Here is a 17,359-nt window from a genome sequence, read left to right as displayed (position 1 = left end):
TTTTCTATTTCGCGTTGTTTATAGCTCCATTACCGCACGCAATCGCGTATCGTTCTATAATAGCCATTAACGCACCGCATAGATTTTGTTTTCAACTGTTGGTAACATTGCAAATGCTAATAGTCGATGGTATTTATTCCTAATGTGTACATAACATAACCAAACATTTCTAACTAAAGTTGCACAACGAAAGCTTTAATCATAATAAAGTAAATACAACAAACTTAGATTTCGTCCTTATCTGCGTAATTAAATGTACAATTATTGTACACTTTGACGGTAACAGCTCCATCATGTGTATTGACTTTGATACCAGGTAAATTGTGGGTTACGATGTTGTGTTCGGCACGATTTATATTTCCTTCAATTATAGCACTGGGAACGGCACTTTCTACATGTGTTGATGTACATCCTTGTGCAAGAATTCCATGTAATGATGAGGATGATTTACTTGCTTGGGCAAGAGTTCCTGCAACTTCCACTTTTCGTTGAACCGACGTTTCAATATACTTATCCTTCGGCAACTGCGGAGGACTTCCACCCGCCATGTCGTTTAATGGTGACCAAGTCACTACCGCTGTTGGCTAAATGTGAGACACTTGAACGCCGGAAACAGTGCCCAGATGTATTGTGCCGGATTGGCTAATTGTAGAAACTCTGCAATCTTTCGTGGCGTCTTGCCCATTGTATTGATTCCGATCGGAGTAGTAATGCAGCGACCACTACGGTATGTTACAAAGAATCGTTGATGGCAAGTATTAACTGGGCGTATGCTGCTATATTTTTTTATAATATCAATCCACAATTTCTCGGTGATGACAAACTGTCTCATTACATTTGTTTTTGTTTTAGGCACCGATACAACAACAATATCATTTTTATATTGGATGTCGCCCAGTGCCATATTAGTCAGCTCCTCGCGTCTGCATGCCCCACTGTAGCCCATTATTAAAATAACCTACAACGAGAATACAAACAAGATACTCCTGTAGCTAGTACCTACCTACCCACTAGAACAAAAAATTCTACTTACTTTTGTATCTAAATAATGCTTGTCGTCAGCCTCCTGAATAAATCGATTAATTTGCTCTAAATCTAAAATTTTTGATTTTTTTGGCTCATAGCCTTGCGAAAATCTTTTTAGCAGTGCTTGTAACTTGACGTATCTTGATATATCTACATTTTTATGCACATTTAGGTAGGATCGTAGCATCGAATACATTGACCATAATGACGATGGCTTTTTCAAATGAGTTTGTAATTCAAAATATGCTAATAAAACATTCTCCGAAATGTGTTGGGCTTTATTTTCTTTACACCACTGGTCAAATTTAAGGTATTCCTTTTCATATTTTAGTTTCGATTTCTGCGGAAGCAAATTACCTACGGTACTGTTTGCTATTTCCCGCAATTCAGGTGGCGTGCAAGTTATGATTTCGTGCTGCTCTTCCATTTCTATTTCACAAAAATTGCAGTACCAAATGGCAATTCGCTATATCTGCGCAAAAATTGAAACTTCAAAATTTTCAATTTGAAAAAGCGAACCAGTGCTACCAACTTAACATTTACAACTAATGTGAAGTAGTACAGAATTTTGAACTATTTTTAGTTTTTTACAATAGAAATCACGCGAAATAGAAAAAGTAGTATAAATAACTCGTTTCATAAGCCGTTTTATCGCACTTGTCCTTTGGAAAACTCGCCGCTACGCGGCTCATTTTCCAAACTGGACACGTGCGATAAAACAGCTACTTATGAAACTTGTTCTTTAATATACTATTTCGTTATTGAGATGGATTGTTTCCTGCCAGTCGGCATGCGATCCCTGATTAATTTTGTTTATAAAGAGTGAATCGGTATCCGAACTACTGTCAATTTCTTGTTCTACTTTGTTGATATTTATATCGGTACGCTTTTTAGACTTTTGGGAAAAACAGGAAGCTTCTAAGTGCCCTTTTTTTATTACATTTTTGACATTTATGGTTAAATGCTGAACATTTGCTCTTCCCGTGTTTACTATTGCATCGTCTACAGAAAAATTCTTTTCTTAACACTATCAATTTTGCTTTCGTTTTGACCTAACTCTAGTAGTTGTTTAGTGGTCTGTTCGGACGATTTGCAGATTGAAATAGCTTTATCGAGATCCAATTTCTCTTGTGTTAGTAACTTCTCGCGAACTTGTTCCGCTCTAATTCCGAATATAATTTTGTCTTTTAACAAGTCGTCATTCAAGTCTTTGAAATCGCACGTTTTGGCCAAATTTCTAATTACGGTTAGAAATTCGTCAAATGTTTCGCTTTCCTTTTGAGTTACTTTAAAGAAATTGTATCGCTCGAACGAAACATTGATTTTTGGAATAAAGTAATTGTTGTACTTATCTTTTATCGTTTTGATGTCCTTTTGTTGCGCAGCCGTAAGATGAAAGCTGTTGAATATGTGGATTGCATCTGGCCCAATTGTACTCATGAACGTTGCTGCTTGTACTTCTGCCGTTTTCTCCTGTAGCTGTACTGCGGTTTCGTACCATTCAAATTGTTGAAGCCAGTTCTTCCAATTCTTAGCCACGTCGTTGTTAATTAAGAGAGATTTCGGTGGTTTAATACCCGCCATTTTGTAATCTCCGCGTGGTTCGTATTGTTCGTAAGGATAACGTCTTTGACGGTAAATTGATTTATTGCGGAATTTTTACACGCCCGATTAGGGTGACCATATGTACGGAATTTTGCTGTATTGTACGGAATTTTGACAATCTGTACAGCGTCGAGTGATGTACAGCCAAATGTACAGCATTATATCGTTCAATGTAAAATAAGGAGTATGCATATTGCTCCGTTTATTAAATTTGCAACTCGGCTTTGCCATTCCGGGCTTCCGCACAGTGTGGAAGGCAATCGATTCGCGCGACTCGGCAGTCGTCACTCGGTAAGTTCTCACCGTACCTCACCCACCTAGGTCCTAGAGCATGTGATGCGTTATAATGCTGCGCCAGTGATTTTTCGAAAAACGTGTTTTCGTTGAGGTTGAGACCAACTAGAGTCTAGACTAGTCTTGTGTACTCCTCTACTGGTGTAACTTAGGACAGTCTGGCGAGGACTTTTTGTCAAAAATTAAAGATAATCAAGCGTTATTGAAAAAAGTTCATTCAACTGAGAAATATCTTTAAAAATAAATGGCAACATAAAAAAACTGTTTTATTATTTGCTGTACAGCATTCATGCTTAAAATATATGGTCACCCTACGCCCGATCAATTTTACACGAAACACTGAACTTTTTACCTCGAAACGAACTTCTGACACCATGTAACGCTTATGCTATTTACGGCTGATTGTGATAATAAATGCGATAGTTTTAGCATTGAATTTATAATAGTTATAAATTCAATGGTTTTAGGAAGCATGTTTATTGCGTGACTTCATACGGGTGAGTGGCGATGCCGCCGTGTATATACAAATGCGACGTTGTCATAGGTTGCTTACAATATGCAACCAAACATACACGTATGTTACAATCAAGATGAATTTTGTTGTTATCTACATTTCAAGTACATGGCTATGAATTCCTAGAATATGCCAAAGGCGATAGAAAGAAACTATTTCGGTAAGTACCTACTGTAACAGTTAATTAGAAATAGTTAATGGAATCTACTTACAGCAATAACGTTACAGACCAATATTGACCTACGGTAGAGAGTTGGGTGCTAAATGAATAACAAGAAACCAGACTACACACTACAGAAATGAAGTTCTTGCGAAGGGTAAGGGGATTTGGGTGAATTCCTAGTATCAGGAAAGCTTAATGGACTGTAATTATAAATAGGTGACAAAAAACGAATATTTTTAGGCGAAATTTATTAACGAAAACACAAAACAAAACGAAATTAAATTGAAGGCTGAAGGCACAACTTTACGTCAACAACTCTGGTAATACCAATTCTCAATCTCTGTACAACTTGAACTTTAACGAATATGATAACAAACTGGCTCTTCGATAAACGACCGCTATGAAATACAGAAAGTAAAAATACTGTAGGCACAAAAGCAAAATGTGTCATTTCTCAACACCTAGTAAGAAGATAGTGAGAAGTGATAGAGACCTTAGATAGACAAAAATTAAAACGCTTATTTGGACACCTTGTAAAACAGTCGGCTTGCGAAACACATATGGAACACCGGAATTCAAAATAGAAAGAAAAGGGGAAGCATAAAGACAACATGGGATATGTATAACTCTCGCCAGGAAAGATTGCCGGTCACAGAACACTTGATCTCGATCTACAATCTCTGTTTTTCGTAAGGTGCTAGCGACTTCCGTAATAGTATCGTGTCAATGTTGAACGAAAAGACTTTTTGTTCAACATTAGCCTGGAATAGGATATTCCAGAAGTCCCTCGCATCTTAATAAAAACAAAGATTGTAAATCGACACAAGGTGTGCTGTGACCGGCAATCTTTCCTGGCGAGAGAGCCCCATTCAGATAGGTGGTAGTGCGGTGCCGTTGTCTTGGTGTGCGGTGCGGGTGTGTGCCATATATATACTCTTATATATATGGTTGGTGCTGTCATTTTGACATCTGCATTCACAATCACCGCAAAATCGGTGCGCGTGCGGATTATTTTATTCTACAAAATTATGAACAACAAACAGCAATAGCAGCAGCAAATCGTCAAAATCCATCAATCAAACAATTAAATTAAATGTACAACCCGGGCAAACACTATGAAGAGCTTATGTAATTAGCTGTGACAGATTACCATGACAAACATGAAGCGTTCCTATTGGTGCTTGCTACCGTAGTGTGCGGTGCAGTGCAGAAAATTTGAAGTTTACATACTTTCGGCACGTGGCTGCAAGTCGTCTGCACTGCACATGTCATTGTGAATTGTGGATATGCGTATTTCAAACTTTTATACAAAGGCACCGCACCGCAACAGCACTGCACTACCACCTATGTAAATGAGGCTTACTATACCTAAGTAGCAATGAATATAATGGGAAGGGGCTAAAGGCGCCTTTAAACTAGAAAAAAACACTCGCACGATTTACTGTCGGACACTACTCTCTTAAGGGTGTATTCCATGGGCGTAGCCAAGGGGGGTTTTCGGGGTTCAACCCCCCCCCCCCCCCCCCGAAATGTTCAAAACATTAATTACAGTAATGTTATATTCATACATTAATAAGAAAAGAGGAGCGCAATACATTTTCAATTTTCTGCTCTACCGCCGATCGCATTCGGTAACCTTCTATAGTTTTATGCCCGTATCCCACCCCTACTCTTCGCGTTCGGGCGGCTCGGCTGTCTCATCTCTAATGCGATGCAGTTTCTGTGCTTTCTTTTTATTCACATACATATTGACGTTATTTTATGCACTCTTTGTCGTTTTATTTACTTGAACCCCCTCCGAATTTAAAACCTGGCTACGCCCATGGTGTATTCCACTTAAATTTTAATTCTATTTGACGTATGATGTTGCATAATATTTACTTGTAATGAAATGGTAACGAATAAACAAAGATTGAAGAATTTACCTGCCCAACCATTGTATAAAGTAAACAAGTAATTACGCTAATTTACCCCGGGTCATTAGTCATTGTGACGAATATGCATATATAATTAAACATCGATTAGAAAACGCAAATCATTGTCACAACGGCTAATCCTCAATAATTTAACTTTTCCCAGTTTTTAATAAGATATTTTTTTAACCCAGTAATTACTCCATGAATTGTATTGACCCTATCTGGAAAATAACGCATGTAAGCGAATAAGTACCTATAAATTAGATATCTTTAAAAAAATGTACATTTTTTTAGTAATATTCTAGATGTGTTACAAAAAATCTCTTGTATCACAGTGAAATTTTAGGGATGTTACAACATTTCGTCTAATTCGGGAACAACACAAAATAAATGAGCACTAACGCTTTTTACGCAAATTATATCTCTTTCCGAAGGATGCTACAGGGAAATAATCTCAAATTTGTATCACACTAAAATTTTAGGGGTGTTTCAAAATTTCGTCTAATTCGGGAACAACACAAAATAAATGAGAACTAACGCTTTTTATGCAAATTATATCTCTTTCCGAAGCATGCTACAGGGAAATAATCTCAAATTTGTATCACACTAAAATTTTAGAGGTGTTTCAAAATTTCGTCTAATTCGGGAACAACACAAAATAAATGAGAACTTTAAAAGTATATTTGAAGATACAACTGATGCTGTCAATAGATTACTGTTATATGTCTCTCTCCGAAGGATGCTACAGGGAAATAATCTCAAATTTGTATCACACTAAAATTTTAGGGGTGTTTCAAAATTTCGTCTAATTCGGGAACAACGCAAAATAAATGAGAACTAACGCTTTTTTCGCAAACTATGTCTCTCTCCGAAGGATGCTACAGGGAAATAATCTCAAATTTGTATCACACTAAAATTTTAGGGGTATTTCAAAGTTTCGTCTAATTCGGGAACAACACAAAATAAATGAGAACTAACGCTTTTTACGCAAATTATATCTCTTTCCGAAGGATGCTACAGGGAAATAATCTCAAATTTGTATCACACTAAAATTTTAGGGGTGTTTCAAAATTTCGTCTAATTCGGGAACAACACAAAATAAATGAGAACTAACGCTTTTTATGCAAATTATATCTCTTTCCGAAGCATGCTACAGGGAAATAATCTCAAATTTGTATCACACTAAAATTTTAGGGATGTTTCAAAATTTCGTCTAATTCGGGAACAACACAAAATAAATGAGAACTAACGCTTTTTATGCAAATTATATCTCTTTCCGAAGGATGCTACAGGGAAATAATCTCAAATTTGTATCACACTAAAATTTTAGGGATGTTTCAAAATTTCTTCTAATTCGGGAAAAACACAAAATAAATGAGAACTAACGCTTTTTATGCAAATTATATCTCTTTCCGAAGGATGCTACATGGGAATAATCTCAAAATTTTATCACACTAACATTTTAGGAGTGTTACAAAAAACGTCAGAAAAGACGCAAACTTATAATTTACCCAAAAATAAATCACATTTTCCCTGTGAATTCTATTACCCAGTATATTATGGAATTATAATACGTTCTAATGGGTTTCTATTTGTAAATTAGTCCCGATAAACGCAACAATGCCGCTAATGAAGTCAGGCCTGCTGCATGATGTGTTGCCTACTGTACATTTATAAATGGTGAATGACTTCACTAAACGCTGCAAGTTTTCGTAAAAAATTTCGAATGAATATTTCGTCTAAAATTTTTTGCAATTTATTTGAAAGTTTGGTCGATGGCTCTATGGTTTGCTAATGTTTTTTCTGAGTATGCTACAGAGAGATTTTTAAAATAATTTGTGTTCTACGCCGTTTTACCTATAAAAGTTCACTTTGTATTGGCAGTGCTCTAAAAAATTGTTTTTTCTTAAATATTAAAATTTTGTTCTGTAGCATACTTTTTAAATGTATAATTTACACGAAAAAAATTAGCCCCGTCTTTCATCTCATGTTTTACAGAATTGAGACGAAATATAATTCGCACTGTTTTCGCATAAATGTTGTACTACTGGATTACACCCTTAAGTGTAAATAGCATTGCGAGTCCATTTGATAGAACTCGCGGAAGAATTCTTGCGACACTTTTATTGCCATTCTAAACAGGCAAAAGTGCAGCTCACCAAGTTCTCGCAAACTTTCTATTTCGTTTCGATATTTTGGCAAGTAAACGTGCGAGTTTTATTATATTGTGGCACGTAAATGAGTATCCTGCTTTTTAATTTTGTAATAACAGTTCCTGAAGATCTACCGCTGACATACGAATAAAATGTTTAAATTGTTGGGATTGATTCTCCGATTCTCAGCTCATCAATTAATTTATGGTAGGCCCCATACTTTTCTCTTCTTGAAATCCATTCACTCACCCAACACTTCTTTTGTGTTTCACATTGCATAAAACTGCAGCCGCGGCAACACAAAGATGTGCTATTGGCACCATAACGTGAGATAAGTTCTCGAACACGTAGGTATCAACCATGGCTTATAGAAGGAAAGAGTGAGGAGTGACCATATCATCGTAAAGTGAAGCCCACATTACGTCACATTTGTTTGTTATTTCACCCAAATCATGGCCGCCTACAGTTCATTGGCGTAACGTTAAAACGGCAATCGTAGGTACATTTGTGTAAAGTAAATACGTTACAAACGTATTATTTTAAACAATTGTGAGCATCTCTTGTACAGATAAGCGAATTTTTTTCAATATTATTGTTTACTAGCATGCAAAATTTATTGCTATTTCACTAGATGATGAATGAATATGACACACATATTCAATAAGTAATGTGAGAAGAATCAAACCCTTACAGAAAGCTTCCGCAATATTGCACATATCATCCTCCGACACTCCATTTTCGAGATGTTCACATCGACAATAGATATGTCTCGTCCAGATGTTCCACACGCCTTCAATGAGAACTCTCGTCCCTGTTGTGTGCCCTGTTGCAATAGCACTTATGCTAGCGACATGAAAGAAAATGGTTATGTGACTGTATTCAAGCTTCCAAAGGACCAGGAAAGCACAAGGTCAACTCGTACCGATCCCTTAGAAAGAAAACAGAAGATTGCAGAAAAATTCAAAGAAAAGCAAGATATTTGGCTGCAAAAAGATTTTATAAAAAGTTAGACAGAATTTTTTAGTAAAGTACCTAGTCATGCAAGACGGAAAATGAGTGTGGAAACTAATAGTGTTTGTTTTTATATTTTAAATTTTGAAAAGTTGTGAGGTTCATCAAGTGTATAACAGTTGATACAGAATTGAAGGTTTGGGTATTTTGAACAATTATAGGCTTTACTTACAGAGTCACAGTTGTCTTGGGTAATTCAAAACCAAAAGTTAAATATCGGTGGTCTCAGAGAATATATTAACATAGGTACGTAGATTGTCACGATTTACACCTACCTTCTCCGCTAAAAGATTATGAAATTATGATAATAAGTGATATTTTTCATTTTGTGAGTGATTCTAGAAATATACTTTTGGAAAATTTAGGTGAAAACAAATCGATTTCTTGTTGGAAAATGGAAAATATTCAGTAAACACAATTTTAAATGCATTTCTTTTATACCAGCAGTCTTCATCGTGCTATAATATTGGCAGAAATAATCTGTTAACTTTACCACTTTTGAAAATGGCAAAAATAAGCAATATTCTACATTGGTTTCTTAATAATTCAGTAACACAACAGTAGAGATGGTAGGCCAACTGTTCGGTACCTATTGATGCGGTGTTGCCGAGCTAAGACCGCAGTGCAGGTAGGTAGAGGGTAGGTTGGCGGCTAGAGGGTGGATGCTGGTGGCTAGAGGGTAGATGAATTGCGGCCGCACTTCACGATGGCATTGGAGTAGGTACCAACCTAAGAATCCAGTGTAATGTGTGAAATTGTCAATATTGGGCGTTTGAAGATGCCACTCTCTAAATTTGCCAAAAGGTTCCTTCTATGTGATAACTCCTACCTTAAATGTGTAAAGTTAGAAAATGAAAGAAGGTTGTGGGTGCACGAGTACAACTTATTAGACAGAGACTATGATGGTGAATTTATCCGGGTTTATAAGAAAATGAGAAATTATCCAGATAAATTTTTTAATTATGCGCGTATGAGTGTAGAGGCTTTCGATCATCTTCTAAATAAAGTGCAAGACAAACTGGAGAGAACGTCTACAAACTTCAGAGAAGCAATTTCTGCAGAACAGCGCTTGTGTCTTACAGTAAGGTTAGTTTTATTTATAAATTGTTTTAATAAACGAAGCCTTAGGTACTTTGTATGTAATAGTGTAAGTAGCTGTTTTGGATATGGAAAAATTAACTCACTGATGATAAGTATATTTCTTCATTCAAGTTTACAGTAAATAAGTAGGTACATGGAATGTTGTTATAAACTGTTTATGAATATTGGTTATCTAGATCACCAACATTCATTAAATTGGCGTATGATAATTGTGGCGCAGGGGGTGCAGAAGAGACATGGTGCTTCGTACGATTCAGATTGAGAAACAGAGTATTGTGGCTGATCATAAGGTCTCATAATTCTGGGCGCATTTGTTACGTCCCTGAGCATACCGGAGCGTTGCTGGGTTGTCTCATGCTCAGCCAAAATCCAATTTTGAAACTTTGATCTAAGCCGGAGTTTTTGTGAAGGGGTAAATTCCCGCATAAACGGTATCAGGCTTTTGAAAAATAACAGATGTGGGTCCTCTTCTGCGAGCATGTCCCTCTCTAGAAGTTTTACCTTCCGTTTCTCAATATTCAGTATTTCACACGTCGTGTTATCGGGAAATCGCCCACTTCCACCTTGCAGCTTCCGTTTAGCGATATTTTCTCTTCTCATACTGCAATCATACCTTTTTCCAGTGTGCGAGTTTCCGTCACCTTTTTTAGAAGTGAATGTTTGCTTCGAAGTGTCCCGCTTCGTCCCGCTAAGTTCTACGAAAAATGGCATTTTCCTAACTGCATTGGGTGCATTGATGGAAAGCATTTAAGATTAAGAGCTCCCCCTCATAGTAGATCAACATACTATAACTAAGTATAAACAGTTTTTTTCAATTCTCCTTCAGGCAGTTGTGGATGCCAACCGCAAACTAATTATGATAGACATAGGAACTCCAGGAAGACAGAGTGATGGTGGAAATTTTAGGACATCTTCCCTCTTCCATCTACTAGAAGCAAGACAACTCGATATTCCAGATGACAGACGTCTTCCATTTACTGACACCGAAGCTCCACTTGTATTGCTTGGTGATGAGGGATACCCTTTACTTAATTACTTGCTGCGACCATATCCTGTTAGGGACTTGGACGACGAAAAAAGAATTTTTAATTATCGATTGAGTCGTGCAAGGAACAGTGTTGAATGTACGTTTGGTATAATATCGGCCAAGTGGAGACTATTGCAAAAGTCAATTGAGACAAGTAATGTACACCATGCTGTTGCTATGGTGAAGGCAATTTGCATTTTGCATAATTATTATACCGGGAGGCAGCGTACATAGTAACTAAACCATAAGCGACAAAAAATTCGACAACACAGGCTGAAAGTACGTTGAAAACTATAAAATCACTCGTCTGCCAGTCGTAAGTGGCAGCATTAACTTGGGGCGGCGCTGAATAGGTGACTTCTTTAGGTGATCAACTAAATTACCAAACTATAAGGGTCACGGAAAAGATTTGTATCAAGAAATCCCATTTTTCCATAGTTTTCAAATATGCTATGGCAGACGATTTCAGTGCAGCGATTGGTAGGCGGAAAATGTAGCGTTGTCGCTTACCTTGTTTACCCCGCGCGCGCGTCACTCGAAGTCCCCTCGTCGTGGCTCTTCTCGAGCTGTCTCTCATTTGCTCCTGCGCACGGTCACACCGTATACCACATCCCCCCTTCTGTAGGGTGTTCGGACCGGACGTCATGTTCCCGGCTTGTCTAACACTAATACTAAACATGCACATGCTTATGTTCGACAGTCACACTTATTATTTACAATACACTTGATTTAAATACACGCACACACTTTTGGTCCTTTTAACTATACGTACACAATGAGTAGTATTTTTGGGGAAAATATCGCAGCGGCCTTTAGTGATTGCACCCGCTGGTGCAGTTGCATATATTTCGCGGCGGTTTAACTAGGCGCCCTGAACGAGTTACATATTGGTGGTGCGCGTTTGACTTTTCTTGATGTGCCCTGGTATTGGCCTCTATTTTCCCTCCTACTGCGGTCGCGTTTTCTGTAGGACTTGGTGCGGTGGCCTCATTTTCCTTCTGCCTCGCGCTCTCTTCCGTTTCCGCAACGATTGTGCGTTGCTGGTCTCTTCCGTTTTCTTCAGCTTGGCTTCCTTCTCCAGCTTCTGTTTCGACAATGGTTGCGTTCTCTCGACCTCTGTTGTCATCTTTCAACTCCTTCCCCTCTTCCCGTGATATTTGTTGGGAGTCTTCTGGTAGATCTATATCTAGGTCTTCTTGTTGCTGAGTTGGTGTGTTCGTGACTCTTATGAGGTGTGATCTATTTCTCCTGTAGACATTATTGTCTGCTTTTATTATGTACGTTCTGGGTTCCGGTCCCTTGTTCACGACTACGCCATATTTCTTTGCGTTCGTAATCCATACTTGTTCGCCGATCCCAAGTGGGGAGACTGACCGCGCTCTGTGGCGAATGTTGAAATCTGCCGCGTATTTTGCCTTTTCCACCTCTCTTTTGCGCTTAAATGATTGCAGGTATGACCATGTCGGTATGTACAGGCTTTTATTTGCTGGTACGTTGGACCTTGGTGTTCTGCCCATTATAAGCTCTGATGGTGACAATCCGCAGCTTAGTTTCGCTGTGCGGTAGCTCAGCAATCCTAGATTTGGGTCTTCGCATTTCGTTAAAATTTTCTTGGCTATTTTGACGGCTGCTTCTGCTTGACCGTTTGATTGGGGGTATAGCGGACTGCTGGTGATGTGCTGAAATCCATATTTCTCAGCAAAGTCTTTAAATTTGTTACCCCGGAAGCATGGTCCGTTATCGGTTCTTAGAATTTCCGGAATTCCCCATCTTGCCATGAAAGTTCTTAGTTTTGCTATGGCTTCTTCCGCTGTCTCGGATTTCATGTTGGCTACTTCCAGGTATCTTGACCAATAGTCCACTGCGACTATGTAAGTTCTTCCCGCTACTTTACACAAGTCCGCCCCGATCATCTGCCACGGATATTCTGGTGTCTCAGACGGTTTTAATTTTTCGGTTGGTGGAGTCCTGTGCTCAATGCAAATATTGCAGTTGCTTATCTTGTCTTCAATGTGAGAGTTTATTCCAGGCCACCAAACCGTCTCCTTTGCTCGACTTTTGCATTTCGTTATGCCCAGGTGTCCTACGTGTATTTGGTCGAGGATTTCTGACCTGTAGTCTCTCGGTATGAACACTCTGTTGCCTCGCATTAGTAGATCGTTCAGTATCGCCATTTGACCTTCAAACTGGTGAAATGATCGGTCTTCTGGGGTCATACGTTTTTTAGTGGGCCAGCCTTTGACGATGTATTCCCTCACTCTTTTCGTTTGTGGATCGGAGACTTGTGCTTCGCGAATCCTTTGTAGACGAGCGTCGGAAAATGGTAAAGTTTCTCCTATGTGTTGCGCAAACGCTTCGACTTCATCGATTAAAAGCGCGTCGCTGCCGGGATCGGTCGATTCTATCGGCGCTCTAGAAAGCATATCGGCAATGATCATTTTCTTTCCAGGAATGTATTCGACGTTATAAGAGTATTGCATGAGGTGCATTCTAAACCTTTGTAGCCGTGCAGACAAATCCGATAGTGGTTTTGTTCCCAACAGTTGGACCAACGGCTTGTGGTCTGTGCGCAGACTAAAATGTTTGCCTGGCAAGTACATTTGAAATTTCTCACAGGCCCATGTAGCCGCTAGTGCCTCTCTCTCTATCTGTGCGTATCTGGATTCCGTTTCGGACATTTTTCGTGACGCATAGGAGATGGGTTTCCAAGTGCCACCTTTTGCTCTTGTTCCAGTACGGCTCCAAGACCGAATGACGATGCGTCGGCTGCTACTCTTGTGTTCCTGTTAGGAGAAAAGTGAGATAATACCGGTGCTGAAGTTAATGCGATTTTTATGGCTTCTAGTGCCGCCTGTTGCCTTTCTGTCCAACAAAATTCATATTTTGTAGATAAAAGTTGCGATATGGGGCTTGCTATGTTAGCCAATTCTGGTAAAAATTTTGCATTTACTTGCAATGTGCCGAGCAGTTGTCAGTGGCGTAACTACAATGTCTCAAAGGTACGCAATGAGGACGGGCCCCGACTTAAAAGGGGCCCCGGCAAAAATGTACAAAAAATGTAATTTTTATATAAAAAATACTGAAAAAAATTGAAAATTTCCCGAACTCCTTCAATGTTACGTTTGTGTTAATTATTTACATAGTTTGCGTTACTAAAGGAACAGATAACATTGTTCACAGGCGGTAAATAGGTACCTATAGGTGAAAAATCCGGACCAATATCTACAATATACAAAAATTAACAATCCGAGGAAGTAACTATTGAATTTAAATCATCATATCATATCATTTAAATCTGACCTTAATTTAATACGAAATTTGATATGCTCAAAAGTAGCCAGCTCAAAGAGATTTAAAAGCAACTCCACCCGTTTCCCATTTGTGAAACATAAAATTCCGAAGTCTCTTACATAAAGTACCTTCATGAAACACTTTGTTAATTAGCGGGACCTTCTGCAGTCCAGAAGATATCTGAAGGTCCTGAATACGGTAACCTTAAACTGAATTTGTATTTCGAGATGAATGCGACTAAGTACTTTTAACACTCTAGCATTTACCTCTGCATGGACGAAACAGTTACCGTCATTCAAAAAAGGCGGATTCATACACAAAGAATAGAAATCGCTAATCAAACTTAATAACTAAATGAGTTTAAATGTATCTCCAGCGGTGTCTGTAGATACGGCACCTGTACTTGTCGTTTGAAATTTTGAAAGCAGACATCTCAGAATGGACGAAAATACCATAGTGGAACCTCCAAGAGAAAAGCAAAAAACGAACGTTGAACAGCGAAGAAATAAGTTCAGAGTTAAGCAACGTCGGAAGATCGATATGAGGGTGATATCTTTATTAAAGAATCCGAATCTTCTGGAGTGTATTTCTAGTGAACTTTCATTTATATATTTTTAAGATGGTTGTCATTAGAAATCCAAGCGGTTATATTAAGCGTAAGGGAAAGGGCCCCCAAATATTTTTGAGGACGGGCCTTTAAAATGAAGTTACGCCACTGGCAGTTGTCTCACGCCGCTGACATTCTTTGGTGCTGGCATCTCGAGTACGGCTTTGACTTTGTCTTCATCGATTCCCACGCCTTCTTTGGAGATCGTGTAACCTAAGAATTTCACTTTTTTCTTTCCAAAGACACACTTCTCCTTGTTCAGTCTTAACCCTCTTTGTTTCAAGCGCTCTAATACTTGGGCCAAACGCTGGTCATGCTCTGCCTTGGTTTTCCCGAAGATTAGCATGTCGTCCGCTAAGTTGACCACGCCTTCTAGGCCTTCTAGTGTTTCCATCATCTCTCTTTGGAAGCGTTCTGTGGCTGACGTGATGCCCATCGGAAGCCTTTGAAAAGCGTAGCGTCCAAATGGCGTTATAAAAGTCGTTAATAACTGAGAGTTTGTGTCTAAAGGAATGTGATAAAATCCTGATGCTGCATCGAGCTTTGAGAAGTATTCCGCCTCTGCTTCAATTAGAGCCAGGGATTCGGATATCTCAGGTAGAATCATGCGTTCTGATTGTACTGATTTATTGAGAATAGTATAATCGACGCATATTCGAACGCTGTTGTTTTTCTTGGGTACGACGACCATAGGCGCACACCAGTTTGTTGCCACACTGACCTTTCTTATGATGCTTTCATTCTCTAATTTGTCGAGATGCTTTTTAACTGCGTCGCGTAGATGTAACGGTACCCGTCGTGCTGCCGCTATTGCGAAAGGTACAGCGTTTTCTTTAATTTTAATGTGGTACGTTTTGCCTAAGTTTCCTATGCCTTCGAACAAAGTAGGAAATTGCTCTGCTATCGACGCAACATTTGCCCAGGATAGCATGCCCAATGTTTCCAACGCGTCGCGGCCCAATAAATTCTCGCGCAATTTCTTTGCCACGTAAATTTTTTCGAGAGATTTGCGATTCCGATACCGGAGATCTGCGTCAAACGTTCCTACAATTTGGATTTTATCGCCCGAGGCTGATATAAGTGATTTTGGTGCGTCTACGAGTGTTTTGTTTAATTTTTTGAGATCGTCCCATCTTATCACCGTAACGTCCGCGCCGCAATCTAATTTAAAATCTAGATTTGTGTCGTTAACATTAACGATCGCGCGCCACGGTTTTTTGGGTTTTGACGTGTCGATCGATCCCATAAAAAAATTGTCTTCCTCATCTGGTGCCGTTTCTACGCTCGCAATCTTTGGGTTTTGTCTATTGTTTACTTTAGATAAGCATCTAGTGGACCAATGTCCTATTTTGCCGCATTTTTTACAAGTGTCGTTTCTCGAAGGGCACGACGCAAACGCGTGGCGAGGAATGAGGCCGCATTTTCTACATGATTTGGTGTCATTTTTGTAGTCAGCTGTCCTAACGTGGGGATTTGGTCGCTGCATATGGGGTTTCTGTTTTGGTATGGCACCTCTGCTGTGGTAGATGGCGCTAACCTCTTCCGGTTCCGTTACGCTTTGAGTTGGCGCATTGGCTGGAGCTGGTGCGCTTGCCCGAATTACGGCTTGTTGTTTACGGAGTGATTCTGCCAACCTAACGCGTTTGATTACCTCGTCTACGTTGTCATCTGGCCTTGTTTGCAATTGGATCGACAACCGACTATCTGCCAAACCCGCGATAATTCGCAATTTGATCATCTCCCCTTCTAATTGAGCCCACTCGCACGTTTGGGCCATAGCGGTTAGATCGCTTATAAATATATCGCAGGGTTCATCAGAACCTTGCACCCTTTGAAGAAATTTGACCCTTTCGTAGACTAAATTTTTCCTTTCGCCGAAATATGCGTCGAATCTTTCTAAAACGATAGCGAAGTTTTTTTGATCTTCCGTCGAAAGGTGAAATGACTTTAGAATTTTCTCCGCTTTAGTACCCAGATGCCCGATGAAATAATCGACCGTTTGCTCACTGGAGCAGCTGACTAACATGGTGCGTTTGTAGCGATAGAAGCTGCATTTCCATTCAGCCCATTCTTCCGCTTTATAAGAAAAAGTCGGTGGGGGCGGGACCGATGGATTAGGTACAGCTACCGTTGCCGCGTTATTCGTTGTCGCGGCAGATAACGTCATTTGTTGCCGCTGTAGTTCCAGTAGCTGCGTAAGTATTTGTTGTTGACGTGCAAAATGTTCTGCATTAATGTCCTTATGCGAGGGGTCATTGTGTGTAGCGTTATCGTTCGTCATTTTGTTATGATTAGATTGGGCGTATTATAAAACTTTTGCCGTATAAATGCCGATTGTTGCGAGAAAATGAAAGAAGTTATTACTTACAGTTTCTCCACATATTCCTTGCGTATTTACACTCACTTTGTTTTATAATCGCTATCGTTTCGCTTTTGTTTCGCGTGTGTAAGTTCGTCACCGATTAAAAAAACGCACTAGTTTTTGTATCGCGTGTACGTACCTTTACCGATACCGAAACAAAAAACCAATCTCACCGTTGTCACCATGTAGCGTTGTCGCTTACCTTGTTTACCCCGCGCGCGCGTCACTCGAAGTCCCTCGTCGTGGCTCTTCTCGAGCTGTCTCTCTTTTGCTCCTGCGCACGGTCACA

General features: G+C 39.3%; 3 protein-coding genes across 3 annotated transcripts; all 3 read right to left on the bottom strand.

Annotated features, from left to right (window-relative positions):
• Positions 1 to 548: 548 nt before the first annotated feature.
• LOC116165104 lies at positions 549 to 1,373 on the bottom strand. Its single transcript, XM_031479400.1, has 2 exons — positions 1,034 to 1,373; positions 549 to 958 (listed from the first exon to the last, which is right to left on the bottom strand). Exons 1-2 carry the CDS (start codon positions 1,220 to 1,222, stop codon positions 572 to 574), a joined length of 576 nt encoding a protein of 191 aa, XP_031335260.1. The 5' UTR covers positions 1,223 to 1,373; the 3' UTR covers positions 549 to 571.
• Positions 1,374 to 11,622: 10,249 nt separating this feature from the next.
• LOC116163871 (uncharacterized protein K02A2.6-like) lies at positions 11,623 to 13,488 on the bottom strand. Its single transcript, XM_031478001.1, has one exon. It carries the CDS (start codon positions 13,486 to 13,488, stop codon positions 11,623 to 11,625), a length of 1,866 nt encoding a protein of 621 aa, XP_031333861.1.
• A 1,320-nt stretch (positions 13,489 to 14,808) lies between these two features.
• LOC116163870 (uncharacterized protein K02A2.6-like) lies at positions 14,809 to 16,989 on the bottom strand. Its single transcript, XM_031478000.1, has one exon. The coding sequence runs from the start codon at positions 16,987 to 16,989 to the stop codon at positions 14,809 to 14,811; it is 2,181 nt and encodes a 726-aa protein (XP_031333860.1).
• Positions 16,990 to 17,359: the final 370 nt, after the last annotated feature.

The sequence above is a fragment of the Photinus pyralis genome, unplaced genomic scaffold (genome assembly GCF_008802855.1).
Source record: "Photinus pyralis isolate 1611_PpyrPB1 unplaced genomic scaffold, Ppyr1.3 Ppyr1.4_LG2, whole genome shotgun sequence".
NCBI classification, from domain to species: domain Eukaryota; kingdom Metazoa; phylum Arthropoda; class Insecta; order Coleoptera; family Lampyridae; genus Photinus; species Photinus pyralis.
The sequence above is the reverse complement of the archived record's forward strand: the minus strand, read 5'-3'. Positions and strand labels throughout refer to the sequence as shown.